The 17,603-nt window shown below is 28.1% G+C and overlaps 3 protein-coding genes and 1 non-coding gene across 6 annotated transcripts; 3 read left to right on the forward strand and 1 right to left on the reverse strand.

Annotated features, from left to right (window-relative positions):
- The first annotated feature begins 2,885 nt into the window (after positions 1–2,885).
- Positions 2,886–2,958, forward strand: Trnaf-gaa. The gene has a single exon. It is a non-coding gene; the product is annotated as a tRNA-Phe (tRNA).
- Positions 2,959–3,239: 281 nt separating this feature from the next.
- LOC111033732 (zinc finger protein OZF-like) lies at positions 3,240–7,771 on the forward strand. Its single transcript, XM_022314626.1, has 3 exons — positions 3,240–3,578; positions 4,085–4,701; positions 6,058–7,771. Exons 2-3 carry the CDS (start codon positions 4,385–4,387, stop codon positions 7,040–7,042), a joined length of 1,302 nt encoding a protein of 433 aa, XP_022170318.1. The 5' UTR covers positions 3,240–3,578; positions 4,085–4,384; the 3' UTR covers positions 7,043–7,771.
- A 1,935-nt stretch (positions 7,772–9,706) lies between these two features.
- Positions 9,707–14,030, reverse strand: LOC111033730 (p21-activated protein kinase-interacting protein 1-like). 2 transcript variants are annotated; one of them, XM_022314622.1, is made up of 6 exons: positions 13,846–14,030; positions 13,439–13,742; positions 13,198–13,318; positions 12,963–13,125; positions 12,635–12,888; positions 9,707–9,923 (listed from the first exon to the last, which is right to left on the reverse strand). In XM_022314622.1, the coding sequence occupies exons 1-6, from the start codon at positions 13,918–13,920 to the stop codon at positions 9,734–9,736; spliced, it is 1,107 nt and encodes a 368-aa protein (XP_022170314.1). In that variant the 5' UTR covers positions 13,921–14,030; the 3' UTR covers positions 9,707–9,733. The 2 variants fall into 2 exon arrangements, with proteins under 2 accessions (XP_022170314.1, XP_022170313.1); XM_022314621.1 differs by having other exon boundaries at positions 13,439–13,745; positions 13,846–14,029.
- A 99-nt stretch (positions 14,031–14,129) lies between these two features.
- On the forward strand, positions 14,130–16,482 carry LOC111033731 (RNA-binding protein 8A-like). Of its 2 annotated transcripts, XM_022314625.1 has the most exons (6): positions 14,130–14,349; positions 14,413–14,476; positions 15,776–15,922; positions 15,983–16,119; positions 16,181–16,305; positions 16,371–16,482. In XM_022314625.1, the coding sequence occupies exons 2-6, from the start codon at positions 14,425–14,427 to the stop codon at positions 16,405–16,407; spliced, it is 498 nt and encodes a 165-aa protein (XP_022170317.1). In that variant the 5' UTR covers positions 14,130–14,349; positions 14,413–14,424; the 3' UTR covers positions 16,408–16,482. The 2 variants fall into 2 exon arrangements, with proteins under 2 accessions (XP_022170317.1, XP_022170315.1); XM_022314623.1 differs by having other exon boundaries at positions 14,130–14,476; positions 16,371–16,431.
- Positions 16,483–17,603: the final 1,121 nt, after the last annotated feature.

Below are 17,603 nucleotides of genomic sequence, written 5' to 3' on the forward strand. Positions count from 1 at the left end.
TGAATCTTTTTTGGAACTGGAGGAAGGTACAGACGGAACTTGTTAGGCGTATTTTTGTTCTTACCTGTGAACCACTGAAATTAAAATTAAAAATCAAAATAGGAGTGCTTATTTGATACTTAGGGGTGTCGCTTAATTATATGTACCCCTTATATGCGCCTATAAATGAGTTTAAATACATTTTTTTTTCATGAAGGATTATAAAAAAAATGTAATCGGTACGTGCAGTGACATCCACCGGAATAATGAGTAACTAATAAAATTCCACTCCTGTTTGGTGTAGACGCGGTAAAAATGTAATGTACGAGTAAGATCAACTTTCTTTGTATGTTTTAGGTATAATTATTTTACAATAACAATACTATAACATAAATTATAATCTTTACTCATCTTACTTGTTAGTTTAAACAGTATAATATAGTCATATATTATGGAATATGAACACTACACTGCAGTAGGTACCTACACCATCTACACTAAAGCTTACTCATACAATAATACCGTAAAATCATAGGTGCAGACAGGTACACTGGCTTAGACCACCCCCCTACCCAAAAAAAAAACTTGCAATAGACCCCCAAAATAAATTATTCATTTGTTACTTTAATAAACCTTCTAAAATTCAAATGTATTTCTTATTTTTTTTATGGAAAAAAAATGAAATTATTAAATTTTATTTAAAGTATGTTTATTTTGTATTGCCTATGATAAATATGGTAAATATCATTATGACTGAATCCTGCATTTGTTTTTGAGGTAATGATGTATGTCAATACATTGTTACAGACACTATATTATTATTGTGAACAATGAAACTTGAGTAAACGAAATATATTTGTTTTTGTTTTGTATATTTTTTTTTGTATTTCTAAGTGAATATATATGATGGCCGAATAGGTGTAGGGGCATTGCCCCCAGGGGTTACTCTTCGTGTAATATCGGGTAGGGGCAACAGCCCCACCAACAGTTTAGCCCTAGTTGCTCCACTGGTTCTAATATGTTAAATTAAGAATATTGAAAAACCCTTTTAATATCGCTATTTTAACAGCTCTAATTAACATATTAGATACCTATATTCTAAACGGTATGTACAGAGTATAATCAAAATGTATTATACATTTATACCTACTTATAACTTGGTAATTAAATGTATTTAAGTGTTTACTACATCAATAATCAATATTAGGTACATAAGTTACATATCTAACCTTATCTATTTATAATAGACATAATAATATATATATATTGTAACACATTTATAATCTTGAAATCTAAAAACATGTTTAAATTTGCGAGACTCTTCTACCTCTACGGCTATACTTAATCCAAAAATTAAAATCCGAACATTTTTTAGTTAAACCTATGAGTAATATTGTTTGAATATATAGGCAATAATCAGGGCCTGATTAACCAATAGGCTAAGTAGGCTACAGCCTAGGGCGCCAATCGGTCAACGTTAAATTGGGGGCACCACAAAAATTTTTTTTACGAATGTAGAATTTTTGCATAATATATAATTAAAAAAAAAAAATTGTTACGTGTGCGTACGTACATTTTATTGGTATATTTTTAAATACAATTTACAAACAGCTTATTAATATGAGTGAAAATAAAAAACCAAGTGGTTCCGAGTATCGAAAAAGGGCTCGAGAGCGTAGTGAGCGGGAAGATGCAATTTTGAAAAAAATGCCTTCACTTTATTCGTTTTTTAGTAAATCTAAAACAACGTCTAATAATGACTCTTCTGAATCATTATTAGATGCCTCAGTGAAGAGTGTTTTGTTTGAAAGTAGCAAAAAAAAAAAGTGAAATTCAAGTGGCGATGCCGTCTACTAGTGCTAATAGAGTCTTTCACAGGGTTAAAATCAATGAAAAAACTTTTTAAAATGAATAATATTTAGTTCAATCATAAATTAAAAATATTTAAATGCTTTTGTATATAATTTTATTAAATATAAAACACGTTTTATTTTAAACAAAAAAAGTCTGTGGTTTTTACGTTTTCTTAATCCTCGTTTTACCCTCCAAAAACTCCGATCATTCATAGGGGCGCCAAATCAACCCTAGCCTACTGGTGACCAACTCCTTAATCAGGCCCTGGCAATAATACAAACAAGAAAACTCGTTTGTATATACCTAACCTTTTTTTATAGTTACATCATTATCACGCGTTTGAATAGGTGTCCAATGTCTGCAATATTTGATCTTAATTAATAAAAAGCTAATGTGGCTTTATTATGCTAAACTTTTTTTAAATTTTAAAATTGAACCTCTTTATTTACTTATCTACAATCTACCTATCTAGCAGATCTGCGGTCTGCCTACCTACAGTACCTATACAATATACATATAGGCTATAACTTATAAGTAAATTATTACATAAAATATTGAGGAATATGAAATTTAATTATGCTGTAGTGCGGAAGAGGGGAGCCTTAACCTCTTCCCGTCCCTGGGTCCATCCTTGCATTTATTAACATCCTGTAGGGCTGTACAACTATATTATTTAGGTAGTACCACGTGATTAAAAATATACTTAGCCACTTGGGTATATCTTTAATAGTTGATAGTAGTATTGATTAAAGAATACATATTCTACAGACTACAATCAATGGTAGTAACTAGTAGTGTAGAGGTACCCACCAATCTTTTATAACAAAATAAAAATAATAAAAACATATTTGATCTAGGTACCCAAATATAATATTTATAATGAGTAAAATATCCATTTGCAGTAGGTTCCCTATCTAATAATAGTAAAGAATGATTAATATTAATTTTTTTGTTAATTTTAGTAATTTTTCAAATACAAATTTAAAAACATACAACTTAAATTTAAAAGTCACGTTTTAATATGGTCTAAAATCGCCAGGTCATATCAACGTGCCGAAATAGCTCAGTTGGGAGAGCGTTAGACTGAAGATCTAAAGGTCCCTGGTTCGATCCCTGGTTTCGGCAAAAATTTTTTTGTCATTTTCAACCACGTTTTTAATTAAATCATTTGGTTTTTTTTTGTACAAATCAGATGTTTCAATATTTACCATGAAGCATAATAATTTATTAAAAAATAAGATGATAATTTATTTAATTCTCAACGAATAGTGTTATTCTTATTTTTAATATTATTTAGGCTCTAGTCAGTCCACTAATCGATAAACAACATGCTGTGTAAAATACATTTGGCAACAATGTAAAATTACTATCACACACATTTTGTACTTTGTACTACAACAACGACAGTACAACAGTAAAGTTAGTACCACGATTAGAGTACTGAATGTTATATAATCATTCGTGTATCAAGACAATTATTATCAGTTAAAAATTGTTATATGGGTACTTAATATTTATCGTATATAATTATTATTGACATTTATCTGAAAACCACCAATCATTACCATTATAATATGTTCTATTGTTGCTACCAAGTTCCGTTTAGTATTTTAGTTTTTGGTATCAACTATCATGGATCAACACGTCATAATAATATGTCATACAGTTAACCTATATTTTTATTAATTTTACAGTAGTACACAGCAAGTTAAAAGTTTCGAATAACAATGTTTATATCTTTTGAAGTAAGTTAATTGCCATTATTTCATTGAAAAAGATCACCAGCATTCTGTATTTTTGAAATTATTACGATTTAGTTCCACGAGCTTTTTTTGCGTGGAAGTAGTGTCAATGGACACCCTCTTCTTCAATCTAACCGTCCTGTCCGTGTATCTTTTTTATCCGTATATCTAACCTTATTTAGTGTATACCAGTGTTCATCAAAAAAGCTTTTTCGATTGTTGAAGTTTTGATCAAGGCTGACTAATTTAATTATAATTATTATTTACAATTAATATCTAATTGTAACTATGCAATACATCTTCAAATTAATAACCCTTCATTTTTATCAGTATTCGTTTCTGTCAGATATGAGACTGTATTTAAACCATTTATTCTTTTTCTCCTTAAAAATGTTTATTATTTAAATAAAACCGCCTTCATAGGTTAGGTTTACTTACTATTTATATGTACTACTTAGGTACATTATAATTTTTATTCGACTACATTTTTTAAATTTTTTTGTTTTAAGATAATTTCAGATAAAACCAAAGGTGAATCTAGTCTTGAATCCAAATTATGAACAATACTCAAGAACTATTATGGACACACAACGTACGGGTTCATATTTTGATATTTTATGAACTTAAACCACAACTAGATCAATGCTTCTCTTTCGGTGTTGGGGAAACTTATCTTTCTAAGCTATAAAATGAAAATAAGTCAAATATTAATTAATTTTACTGTTATAAACTTTGCATATATTAGTGATAAACGAGCATGAATAACACTTTTAACAGCTAAACACGGCATCAATGCAATATTAATTATTATGGGGGTTGTGAAGAAAAATAAAACTGTGGTTAGGAAAAGCCCTAGGCAGCATCAATGCAAGTATTGTTATAAGATTTTCCCATTTCCCAATGTGTTGAAAAAGCACTACAGGGTCCATACTGGTGAACGACCGTATGAGTGTGATTTATGTGGAAATAGATTTACACACCAAAATACTCTAAAAAACCATAAGATGTGCATTCACAATTGTGGTCGGGAAGAAGATTTTACTTGTGGTCATTGTGACAAAAAGTTTCCGATCAAGGAACGACTTATTGAACATGTGCGCATTCATACCGGATATTATCCTCACAGGTATTTTTTTCTTTTTATTACCAGTTAATATGTGTGTAAAAAAAAAAACAGGTATATTTTAGTTAAAATACTTTTTTTCTTTTTTAACTACAAATTGTAGATAACATTTTTAATTTTAAATATATTTATTCATTTTAAAAAACTTGAACAACAATCGAAATAGGTAATTAATTTGATTTTAAAATAGTAATAATTGGGAGTGCATATAACTATTTGCAAAATAGCCTTAGTTTTTAAGAAAATACTGGTGGTGGATTTTAAACATAATAATTAATCAACCAAATGTATGTATTTTTTTCCAGAAAATAATTGCTTATATTCTTTTAATGTAGCTTTATGATCATTTTTTTCTCCTAAGCTTTATAGATTTATTTGAAAACTTATATCTATAATTATATATTGATATTTAAAACTAATTAAATTAGTATAATTGTGATTATAAATATAGTTCTACCTTATTATTATACGTACCTATTTGTATAATATTTTACTTTTACTGTCAGTAGCTGGAATTTATGTCCTATAATCATTTTTATTAAAACTAATCACATGAAATAATTCCTATTTTACTTAACGTTGTAGTTTATAAAGTACTTTTTTTTTTGTATTCAGTACAAAAGAATTAAAACTTTTTTTAGTAACCTAATATGTTCATTTTGCGGAACTATTTTTATGGTAGGTACTGCTAATCAAGCCCATAAAGGGCTCACCCCACAACAAATATTGAATAATAGTGGGTCCCTGGCGGGTAGTAAATTTCCTATAACTAATGGATATATTATTATTATTCAGCCCCAGGCCTAAAATTATCTAAATCTAGGCTTGCTACAAACAAAAATTTTGGAACAGATTAAATTTTGCTCCTTAAATTATAATCCTTCTTAAGTGTTAACTTTGATTTCATACTGTTGGACTTGGTTAACTTGAAGTTGAAAGGACTGGCCAAAAAGTTCAACTAATTCAAGAATCCGAGTTTTCTAATGATAATACAATAATAGGAAGTTCTTGAGACAAGGAAAAAGTTTGACGTGTTGATAATTTCGATTTTAAACAGTTTGAGTTAGCCAAGTTCAACTATAATATTAAATGGAAAATAAATACATATATTTAGTACTTATTTTTTGAGTTAAATTAATATATTGTAAATGAATACATTTATGTTTATAATATTAGTTAAAACATTTTGTGTTAGCATAACTAGTATTAGGCACACAAATATTTGTACTCACTAATTCATTTAGTCTGAGTTAGAAGTTGATGTTTGTTCTATTTAATAATTTTGTATTATTATTATTATTATTATTATTGTTATCACTTCAATTGGCATTTCTTGAGAAATTTCTATACATTTTTTAGATGCGACAAATGCTTAAAATCCTTCACACGAGCCAGTCAACTTTGGCAACATGCGCGTTCTCATAACAAACAATATACACTAGAATGTGCAATATGTCATCAATTATTTGCTTGTCGTTCAGTTCTACGGGGCCATATGAAACGGCATATGGGACAAAATGATTATGTATGTGAAGTGTGTGGAAAAGCATTTTTACGTAGGGATGGTCTAACTAAACATCTATCTAGCTATCATAATAATATCAGAGCATTTACATGTAAAATTTGCCATAAACAATTTAAAGGACATATGATACAACATTTGAGGACACATCGTCATGAAAAGCCTTATGAATGTAAAAGTTGTGATGCTCGTTTTGTACAACGTTCTCAACTGACAGTACATGAGAGGAGACATAGTGGGGAAAAACCTTATCCATGTCCAGTATGTAAAGTATCATTTGCACATTCAACAGCTATGAAAATGCATGTGAGACGTCATACTGGAGAAAAACCATTTAAATGTCTTGTTTGTACCAATACAGCTTTTACACAATTACCACATTTAAAAAAACATATGTTAACCATACACAAAACAGATAAACCATACTTATGTGTTAAGTGTAATTCATATTTCAAAACAAAAACTCAAATAATAACTCATGAAGAAACATGTTCGCCCAAACAAGAAACAAAAGAATTTATTCCTCCTGGTATGGCCTTGGACCGAATGCGGATGTTATTGGCAGTTTTACTGATACGCATATCAACCACTGAACGCTTAAATGCATTAGGGTTTGGAAAAAGACTAATTGATTTGGTACTATGTGATTCTATTGAAAATTCTGGCCGTAGTCCTTACCGCGCTAACGGTCAAAGTGAAAATGATTTGTTGAAAAAGAATATTGAAATATTATTAGACTGGACTGTCCCAAAAATGTATATGGATCGGTTTAAAAGTGAACGACGTACAACTGAAGAAATTTTAGAGGAACTAACGTCATGACTCTAATGTATAAATAACATGCCAATTACTTGTTAGCTTTTCTATAGATAAAGAAAAATTTGAGCCATTATCTAGATATATTGGAAAATTATATAATATACCTTAAAATGGCCAAAATGTACCTGATATTTGAATCAGATTGCATAGTATAATTTATAAGCTACTTGTTCTTCTACAACTATCTTGCAACGCTCTATTTATAGCTCAAAACTGGTGGCGGTAAATTTGAGTACTAAATGTTAAATAATTCTGAATATTTATTGTAATATATGTTCAAATTGAGGGATGTTAATTTTGTATTATAAAACAACTTATAAGAGTAGTCAGTAGAACTTATGACTTATTAAGCTTTTTCAATAGGTAATGGAAATATTAACTTATTAATATTATATTGGTGTTGGTTTTCACAAATGATAATACTACAATAATGTACACCTCTCCCCTTGCTTTTTGCTGTAACTAATTTATTATCATGTGTAGTTTGATTTCAGACATATAGTTAAATTTATTATTTATTCAAACCAAAATGAATTGTTTTTAGGTGTTGTTAACAACTTGGATGCCAAAGTTTAGAAGTTAGTTCATTTTTAATTTTAATTTTATTTTTTTGAAAACTAAAGACTTAAGCGGATTACCAAAGAATAACATTCTAGTCACACCAGAAGAATGGTGAGAACCGCTACTTTATCATAACAATCTATTCATACATTTTACATTAATTTAAATTTGTTGACATTTCAAATTATTATTTTTTTTTCCCCCCCGATAAAATACTTAGAATTTCAAGTATTTAAAAATTAATTTTTAGTAATTCCTTAGCATCAATAAACAATTATTTTTTATAGGTATACGATGTATAAGTTAATGAAGCAAAAAATATTCTTAAATTCATAGACTTAACTGTATGATTAAAATATTTAATATATGTATGTTTTATTGTATTTGTTACTTTTAGTTAAAAATTAATTTTTGTTGTGTTCATTTTTTCATGGATTATATTTAATTGTTTTATTAAAAATATACTGTATTTATAATAATTATAACTATCAAATTAAAATTGTATTTTAGAGTGTGAAAACTAGTGAATTAATTATAAATAACCTGGGTTATTGTTAACTATAATTTATTTTTTAGGTTACCAAAAGTGTGCAAACTATGCTATGTATCATATATTATAGTGTTTTGGGAAATTATGTTGTTTAAATATCTTAATTTTGTTTTGATTTAAAAAGAAAAGAAACCTTAAAAATCAATTTTTGTGTTTGTTATTTTGCTTTTGATCTTAAATAATTTAAAGAAAAAATATACCACTTTGTTCTCATTTACTTATCACTATTTCTTAAAAACGTGTAAAAACTTATTATTTAGAACAGTGGTTCCTCTAATGCTCTAGATAATATGTAATAGCCAATAAGGAAGGGTTAAAAAATCCTCATTTTAAAGATGTGTTTTGTATTTGGAAATCTAATATATTTTTATTTTTTATAAATGGTTGTTATTGGTTACAGATTATTAATTTTATAATTAATAGAAAAATTGGCTACATTCTCATGAAAAAAATTGACTATAATTTTTCTTAAAAAAATGTTGTCAACAATCCCCGCAATATCTGTACTCTGTAGTGTACTTTTTTTATCACTTTACTTTTCAACACATACACATGTTGATGAATTCAACGGACTCACGCAAAGACTATCATTACTTGCTTCTTGTTGGCATTAGTTGTTATGATTGGGTGTAATCATAGACATTATTATTTTATAATTGGTTAAAACCACTCAAATGATTGTTAAAAATATAATTACAAAATAATCAATGATTAAACTATTCACCAGTGACTGACTGAACTTAAATTTTAAATGAAGCATTTTCATGATTTAAATACTTACCACCACCACCACCCACCATTTGTACTTATAACAAAGTTATGATGTAAATAAAATGTGGCCGAAAGGTAAAACTTTACCATGTGATTCTACGCCAATGACATGTTGTGGCTCCACCCTATTATATTATTACTTCTAATCGCAACTTTTATAATAAAGGTCAACATTTTGAGTTATTATTTAACCGGGATATTTTGTCTTAGTATATATTTGTGGTGATATTTTGGTTTGGGGATATTTTTACGTGTCACCAACACTGATTCCACATCATTTACTGCATAAAACATACTTATAATACATTTAGCGAATAAATACTCATAAGTAATAACAAACTATAAGGTACCAACTATTTTGTAAGTGACTTGGGTTTTTTAATGTTATATTATTTTGTTGATAATAATGGCTGGGAAGGACTAACCCCTAAAATTCAAATTTAATACAATTCTATGTAATTTAATCCTCCAAAAATATTGTTGGTATTTCCAATTATGATGAAAAAACGATTTCATTTCATATTTATAAAAAGTTCTAGCTGTTTATAAGGAACCTTGGTGGCGACCAGTTTCATCGGGGGAGGGGGTCAGGTGACATCCATTTGTCGCCCCACCGAGTAAACTATCAAGTGGCTTAAGCCTCGTCCCAGAGCACAAATCGACTGTCAAGGTTTGTTCTTAAAGTCAATGAAGTATGTATGATCTATATGTATCAGATTATTGAGACTACTCTAAACAATAAATAAAAATGAATAATTATTGTATAATTTAATAAACACATTAAATATCAAAGAAACATTTTTTCTATTACATTAAACATTTTCGCTAACTTTCCAGTTGTTAGATAAACTTTTTTTTTTCTTAATACTATTTTTTGGGACACTATTAGTTGGTAATTTTCTTTTAATATTATGTGTCTCATTAGGAATATTTACACCCACAATAATATCATTTTTAACTTCCGCTTCTTCGTCAGATTCATCCTTTACTATCTTTGATTTTCTGTAAAAATTAAAATTGATTAAATTAAAATGGTTCTAGTAGGAAATTCAATAAAAGACTAATATTACATACACTTTTATCAATTTTCACAATATTTATACACTAAACCAAATTATAATACACATAGGTACGTACGTATTTGCTTACAACATATTATTTAAAAATAAATTAATAAAGTATAATAGGAAATATATTTCTCACAAATTCAGTAGGACATTAAACAACAATTTGGAGCGCATCCCCATAATGATTAATTGTCAGAGCCCCAGTGATTCTGGATTCTGGATTGAGGTTTTATTAAATATCAAATAGTAGAAATATTTTTTATTTTATGTAGTCTTTTTCCAACATTTATAAGCAATTACTGAGGAAGAATAATATCTTTTTTTAAGTAGTTATATGGAGCAGTTCAACTGGTAAAAATCAAGTCATTATAATTTATGAACAACGTGGAGGAACCATAATTTCTTTCTAAAGTTACTTAAGTATTGATAAACGAGTGAGGACTGCAATGAAAGTGTATTCATGAATCATGTAACAAATATTAACTGAACTGTAAGTAAGTGTTGAACATGCGAACAACTAAAATAACAATAAACATGTATCTAAATCTATAAATTAAATCATTCTAACGCAATCGATTTTAGAGTGAAGTTCTTAATTATTAATTATTGGTTTTACAATGATAATTTTTTAGCATGTGTCATGTAACCATTATTTTGAGGTAGAATCAATGCTACATAAAAATCATGGGCTTCATAAAGCAACTTAGAAGAAGTATGATGAAATACATGAAAAGGAGACCACCAAGCAGCAAAACCTCAGAATTTAAAGTTAACTATGTATAATTAAGACATTAAGTATATATACTTTATCCATATTTTATTTTAAAAAGTCTACCCCAGTTTTTTTTAAATTGATGTAGGGAATTTTGTGGCCAAGTATGGGCAAGACACTCAAAAATCAGTATCGCGATACTGGATACTAGATACTTAGATTTGGAGTATCGAGATACTACTTACATTTTAAATATTTAGATACCCGATGCATTTGAAAAAATTAATCATAACCTACGGCGGAGAGGATTTTTTTTAAATTTAATTTATACACAATTAGGTAGGTTGGGAACTTAGACAAATGCATTTAACTTTAAATGTCCAAATATTAGTTAAGTATAAATATATTATAGCAAGTCAATCGTTAAATTAAATAAATAAATAAAAATAAATTATAAATATCATATTGAATAGTACATGACACAACAACAAATGTTAAATGCTTTTAAATTGCATTATTTCAAATATTAATTAAGTATAATGGTATAAATAAAATATAGATAGGTATAATATCATATTCTCATTTCTTTTTAAAAATACTAATTTTTCAAAAGTATTGTCTGATAATTTATTTTATTTATTCCTGGTAGGATTATAATAAAATTAATTTTTAGTAGTATGGAGTATTTTTTGACAAAATTATTTTGTGAAATACTCGATACATTGTCTACAAATGTATTGCGATACGAGATCCTGGATACTTCATATAATTTTATAGAGATATAAGATACAATTGTATCGAAGATACTCTCCAACCCTGTTTGTGGCAATATGAAAGTACATGTTTTTAATTAGTTTTGTTGGATAATTTAGATTGAAATCATTTGTTATAGCTTTTAGCAAGTTTGTTTACTGTTTTTAATGTTAGATTGTTATGAATGGCTGAGTTTGTTACGTATCAGAGAACAACTATGATAAGTTTTGCGGTAATCAACTGGAAGGCTTCTTGAATAAGGCAAATATTTGTGGGTTTAGCAGGGCCCCATATTTAAATGCCATATTATATTATTGGTCTAAAGAATAATTTATTATTAAGACTCATGTTAAGTTTAAGTATAGGCCAAAGTAGATATAGACATGAATCGAATTGTTTACGTTTTTGTTTTCTATGACTTACAACCTTACAGCCCTTTATCTATAATGGTACCCAAGCATTTTGTTAACTTAGTGTAATAAAATTGATTTGTTATTTAAATTTGAGTGAAGGGCATTCCTTTATTGTTAAGGAAAAGTTCACTTGAGCAGATTTTTCATCATTAATTTTAATTTTAGAGTTTTTGGCCTAAGACTCAATTTAGTTTAGATGTAATTGTAAATTATGTGATGAATTATAATTTGAAGCAAGTACTACTGTGTAATCAGCAAATGTGGTGAGTAGTTTGATAAGATGTAGTTATCTGCAGTGTAGATATTATAAGGTGGGTAAGAGATCACTACACTGGAGAACACCAGCCTTAATATTCTGGAAAGTTGAATGTTCATTTTTTTTTTTTTTGGCATACTAAAAATTACTGGTTTATAAGATATGGCTGTATTATTTGAAAGTAAAGCATAGGAAAAGTGTTTAAGTTTGAATATAAACTGGTCATGCCATAATCGATCAAAAGCCTGGGATATATCTATAAATACCCAGAGCAAAGTAATTGTTTGTCTCAAAGGAAGCTGATTGTATCTATAGTTCTATGGATTAGCTGAACTGTACTGTGTTTGAGATAGAATCTGAACTGAGATTATGGTAACATATTATGTTGGTCAATTAACGGGACTATGAAGTAATTTTATGTTAAAAATTACTTAACTTAGTATTTCAGAGCTTTATAAATGTGGGTAGTACATTAATTGGTAAATGTAAGTAACTTGATTTATATACTTTACCTTAAGGAATTGTTACAAATACAAGTAATTCTGCAGTCTAAAAACAATGAACAACTTTCAACAGGTTTTTTACTTCCATTGAGTTCCCATACTGTAACGTGGCCATCGCTTAATGCTGTTACAAGTCTATTATCAATTTTGATTAAACATTTAACTCTGATATCTCCAATTTTAATTTCCCATATGCTTTCTTTATTACTAATATCATAACAATGCAGTGAGCCATTTTCTGAGCCATAGCATACCAAATGTTCCTGCAACAAACAATCATGGATTACTTACGTATCTATTATGACATACAAATAAATAAAATATAGTTGTCACCAACCGTTATAAATGTGACACCATGTATTTTATGATTATCTTCAATTGTAAAAGCAATACCTGCAGTTTCTACATTAAAAATCATTAGTTTAGTATTTAGAGGTAGAGCATAATACTGTCCAGCCGGAGACCAAATGATATTATCAAAAAAGTAATAAGCACTCATACTAATAAACAAAAATAAATAAGTCAATTATTAACAAAATAATCTGTGAATAAATTGTGATGTGTCCACTTACCTAGACTGATTTGTAGTGTATGCAGGTCTACCTTTAACTAAATTCCAAGTTCTCAGAGTTTTATCTTTCCCTACAGATAATGCTAATTTACCACTAGGATGAACTGCTAGGAAAGAAACAGCTATAACAATTAGGAAAACAGAAATATGTTAATGTATTATCGCTACAAGTTCAAAATCAAATAGTCACTGCTCAATCGATATATGCTAGGTACTATCTTAGAATGTAATTATCAGCCTACCAGATCCTTTATGAGCTTTGTCCCATAATTTCTTTAGCTTCCATGTACCAGTCTCAAACATTGCTATCGAACCGTCATCACTAGTACTAATTAAATGTGATTCGTCTGGTGTGAATGATAATGATGTAACTGTGCCGCTATGCTGAAGTATGGTGTGTACGTGACATCGCCTGACCATATTATATACCTCAATAGTCTCATCTGTACTACTTGATACCATGTACTTGGACGAACACGATACCGAACGGATACTAGCTTGATGAACATGATCATTAAATGATTGCACCAGTTCTAGTTCTTTAGACTGCTGAGTTTTAAAACAAAGTAATTTGTAATTAAAATGATATTACATACTTAAAATATGCAAGAATTATAACTGTACTAAGCAACTTAATGGGAATATTTACTTGGCTTTTGAATCGACATTTTACACCAATCACAAATGATTCATAACTTCCAAGAATGATTTCAAAAATATCCATAACTATCCTTTAACTAGGAGAATTTTAAAAAATAAAAATGTAAAATTAAAAACAGACAAATAAAACCACGTTTTAATGTGTACAATGCGTAGTGTGTTCCGTGATAAAGTGATATCATGGTAAAATAATAACAATTAGCTACACGGCACAGATAAGCAACTTACGTATCGTACATATCGGCCCGGTTTGTTGCTAACTTCATGTATATAAATAAAACATAATGGCAACTACGACTGGGATCTTACTGGCAAAGCAATCATTGAAATATTTTTTGATCGTGCTTATTGTTATTTCCTAATTGTTAAGTCACCGAACACCGCTGACCAGAACGTAAAAACTTACTGGGCCTATTATTCACCTGAACCCGGTCCCTTCAAGTTGACTTCTTACGATTCGTGATTTATAAATTCATTTAGAACGATAGATTAGGTTAGCGTCAGGTCATCCATCATTCGCAAAATACATAACATTACATTCGGTATTACTATATAGTTCCAGGTTATAATGGCTGACGTTTTAGACTTGAACGCTGAAGATTTCGTGGAAGAAGATGACGGTAATATAAATTTGTTTATATATTATTTACCCTAAGTAGCTTAGATAGGTGAATATGCTATGATTGAGTTATTCATTTGCCCGATCATGCGATTAACATTAACCCGGGTAAAAAGTAAATGATCAACTACTTCACTGAATACAATTGTGGATTGAGTACATTAACTATTTATATAATTAAATGAAAAATATTAATTATAATAATGAAAAAAAACTTCTTTTAAGTTTGTTTACATAAACCTTCCTACTGTGTACACAAATTTCATTACAACCTTGATATGCAACAATATTTTCCTACTATTAGCTGACTAAAATAACTTTAATTATCTTGTTGATGCTTATACTAAAATTTTTCACTGCGTGAGTATTGTGCAAAATAACAATATATGTCTGTTGCATAATCATGTATATTAAACTTAATTGTTGTCCACATTTAGATAAACAGTCTAATGTTGTTTTCAATTTTTTGATATTATGAAGTGTCTTACTGTATTTTTAACACTAACTTAAATCTACTAATTTTAAATAGTGTAATAACTTATTGAGGGCATTATTTTACTCTTCAAATTAATATACTCATACTTAATATATTTAATAATCAAATTTGATTTGAATTTAATGTATAATGTAAGAATGTAACAAAGCTAAATAAAAAAAATTGCGCAAGTAGATACTGCTCTGTTGTACAATAGACGTTAATGAGCCACTGTAATGGATTTGTTAAATTTAAATTCCATGATATTATATCATTGTAAAAATACAATTCTGGGCGAAGAGGTCTATCAGTCTATATTACTAAGTACATTTTATGATATTATTGCTATTAAAGTAATTTATTTTACTATTCGACATTACTACATTAGTAATATAGTAGGTTGAATACATTTTTGCTAAAAATATAATTTTGTGTATACAATAGAAAATATATTTACATATTAAAAGTTTCAAGTACCCACTTATAATATTTCTCAATTAAACAAAATAAATAAAATTGTTATTATTTATTTAAATATCTAATTATGTCCAAATTTGAATTTTAAATGTTTGTATAAAAAAATTTACTTCTATATATTTGAAAAATTTCAAATTGCTGTATTAAAAACTGAAGATATTATATTATAATATATTATTAACTGAAATATTAGCTTTTTGACCCATTAAAAATTTGCTATCCATATTTTTAAAATGAAATTTTAAAAAACACATTACAGAATCACAATAAAATGAAATATGTGCATTCATTGAATCAAAGCACTCAAAAATGAAAAAATAAATATTTAATTAACATTGTTCATTTTAGAGGGAGTCTCTAAGCTCAAAGATAAAGCCAGAAGAAGGAAAGGACGTGGATTTGATGACAAATCTAAAAGAGATGATATTAAAGATGAAGCTATGGAATTTGATTCTGTCGATCAAAATGATGATGAGGGTCCTGGACCACAAAGATGTAATTATATATTTTTTAATTTTTATTTATTATTCATCACATCATTTTTTTTTTTTACAGCGGTTGAAGGTTGGATTTTGTTCATTTCTTCTTTACACGAAGAAGCACAAGAGGATGATTTACATGATAAATTTGCTGAGTTTGGAAAAATCAAAAATTTACATTTAAATTTGGACCGTAGAACTGGATTTCTGAAAGTAATTATTGTTAGGTATTTAGTTTGTTATAATATTATTTATGTTTTAATTTTTTTCCAAGGGTTATGCATTAGTTGAATATGAATCATATAAGGAAGCATCTAGAGCACGTGAAGGTCTTAATAATACAGACATTTTGGGACAGCAAATAAGTGTAGATTGGTGCTTTGTGAAAGGACCAAAAAGGTATTGTTTAATAATTAACACATCATTATATAACTTGTTTTATTTTATCAATATGCTATGTTTAGGATTAAAAAATCAAGACGTCGAATGGCTAACTATTAACCAAGTAATTGAAACTCAAGACATGTAAAAAAAACTTACATTTTAATTAAGTTCTTTTTTGTAATACATTTAATACTATAAACAATTTTTTCAAACCTTGTATTTAAAGAAAATAAAAGTGTTTTAATTTATGTATCATGAATTAATATTTTTTAAGGATGAATTTAAAAATAAAATTATGTAATACAATAAAAGAATAATCTAAGTTTGGTTGCAATCATTAGATAATAAAACAAAATGTTGTTTTGATTCTAAATGGTAGAGATGAAACTATTTGCTGTGTTTGTTTGATTTTTGTGCTATTTATAACATAATTATTATGTAGTAAATCCCAAAGATTTCAACATTGAACTTTAATCTTTTTTTTCGCTGTTAGTGTTTTTAAAGATTTTTTTTCTTTTCATTATAATACATATTTTGTATTTACTGCCATAATTAGGGTATAATTGGACTAAGTTATTGAACCGAGGTTTTTATTAGGATATTATGAACAAGACTTGTATTTGATTGTGAAGTTGGCTAAAAGGTGAGTCCAGCAGTTGAACCAAATGTAGATTCTAAGACGGCTAAAATCTGTCCAAAATAATTGAGCAAAAGAATGTAAAATTTTATATGAAGTTGAGTTTAAACATATAAAATATCCATTGTTAGATTTCAGACAATGTTTTAAGCAATAACTGAATTCTAAGTTTGATAGTTGATCAAAAAGACAATAAGTAGGTAACATTTTACTGTACTTGAATCGCGGAAAAAAATACCGACGGAAAATGTGCCACACAAGAAAAAAAGTCTGCAATAATAAATACAAGAGTATCTATAAAAATTCTTATAATGCAATCCAAAATACAGTCACAACTGTTTCTTATGTTATGCTTATAACTTACAGCAGTGGTTTTCAAACTGGGTGCCGCGAGTATCCACTAAGTGGTGTGCTGCGATTTTTCCATAAATTACCGATTGCATTGAATTTTTCATCTAAAAAAAAAGTCAGTGTGCCTTGAAAAATTTTTGAAATGTATGGTGTGCCGTGTATAATAAAAGTTTAAAAACCACTGACTTACAGCTAAGCTTTTTTTTTTGTTAACTTTGTCGCAGAAATAAGATTTCCATTCAATTGGTGCACATTTATTTTAATTAATCACAAAATTTTTTTTTTACAAGAAATTTAGGTACGATCTGTTCTTAACCAGAACAAT

The sequence above is a fragment of the Myzus persicae genome, unplaced genomic scaffold, assembly GCF_001856785.1.
Source record: "Myzus persicae strain clone G006 unplaced genomic scaffold, MPER_G0061.0, whole genome shotgun sequence".
NCBI classification, from domain to species: domain Eukaryota; kingdom Metazoa; phylum Arthropoda; class Insecta; order Hemiptera; family Aphididae; genus Myzus; species Myzus persicae.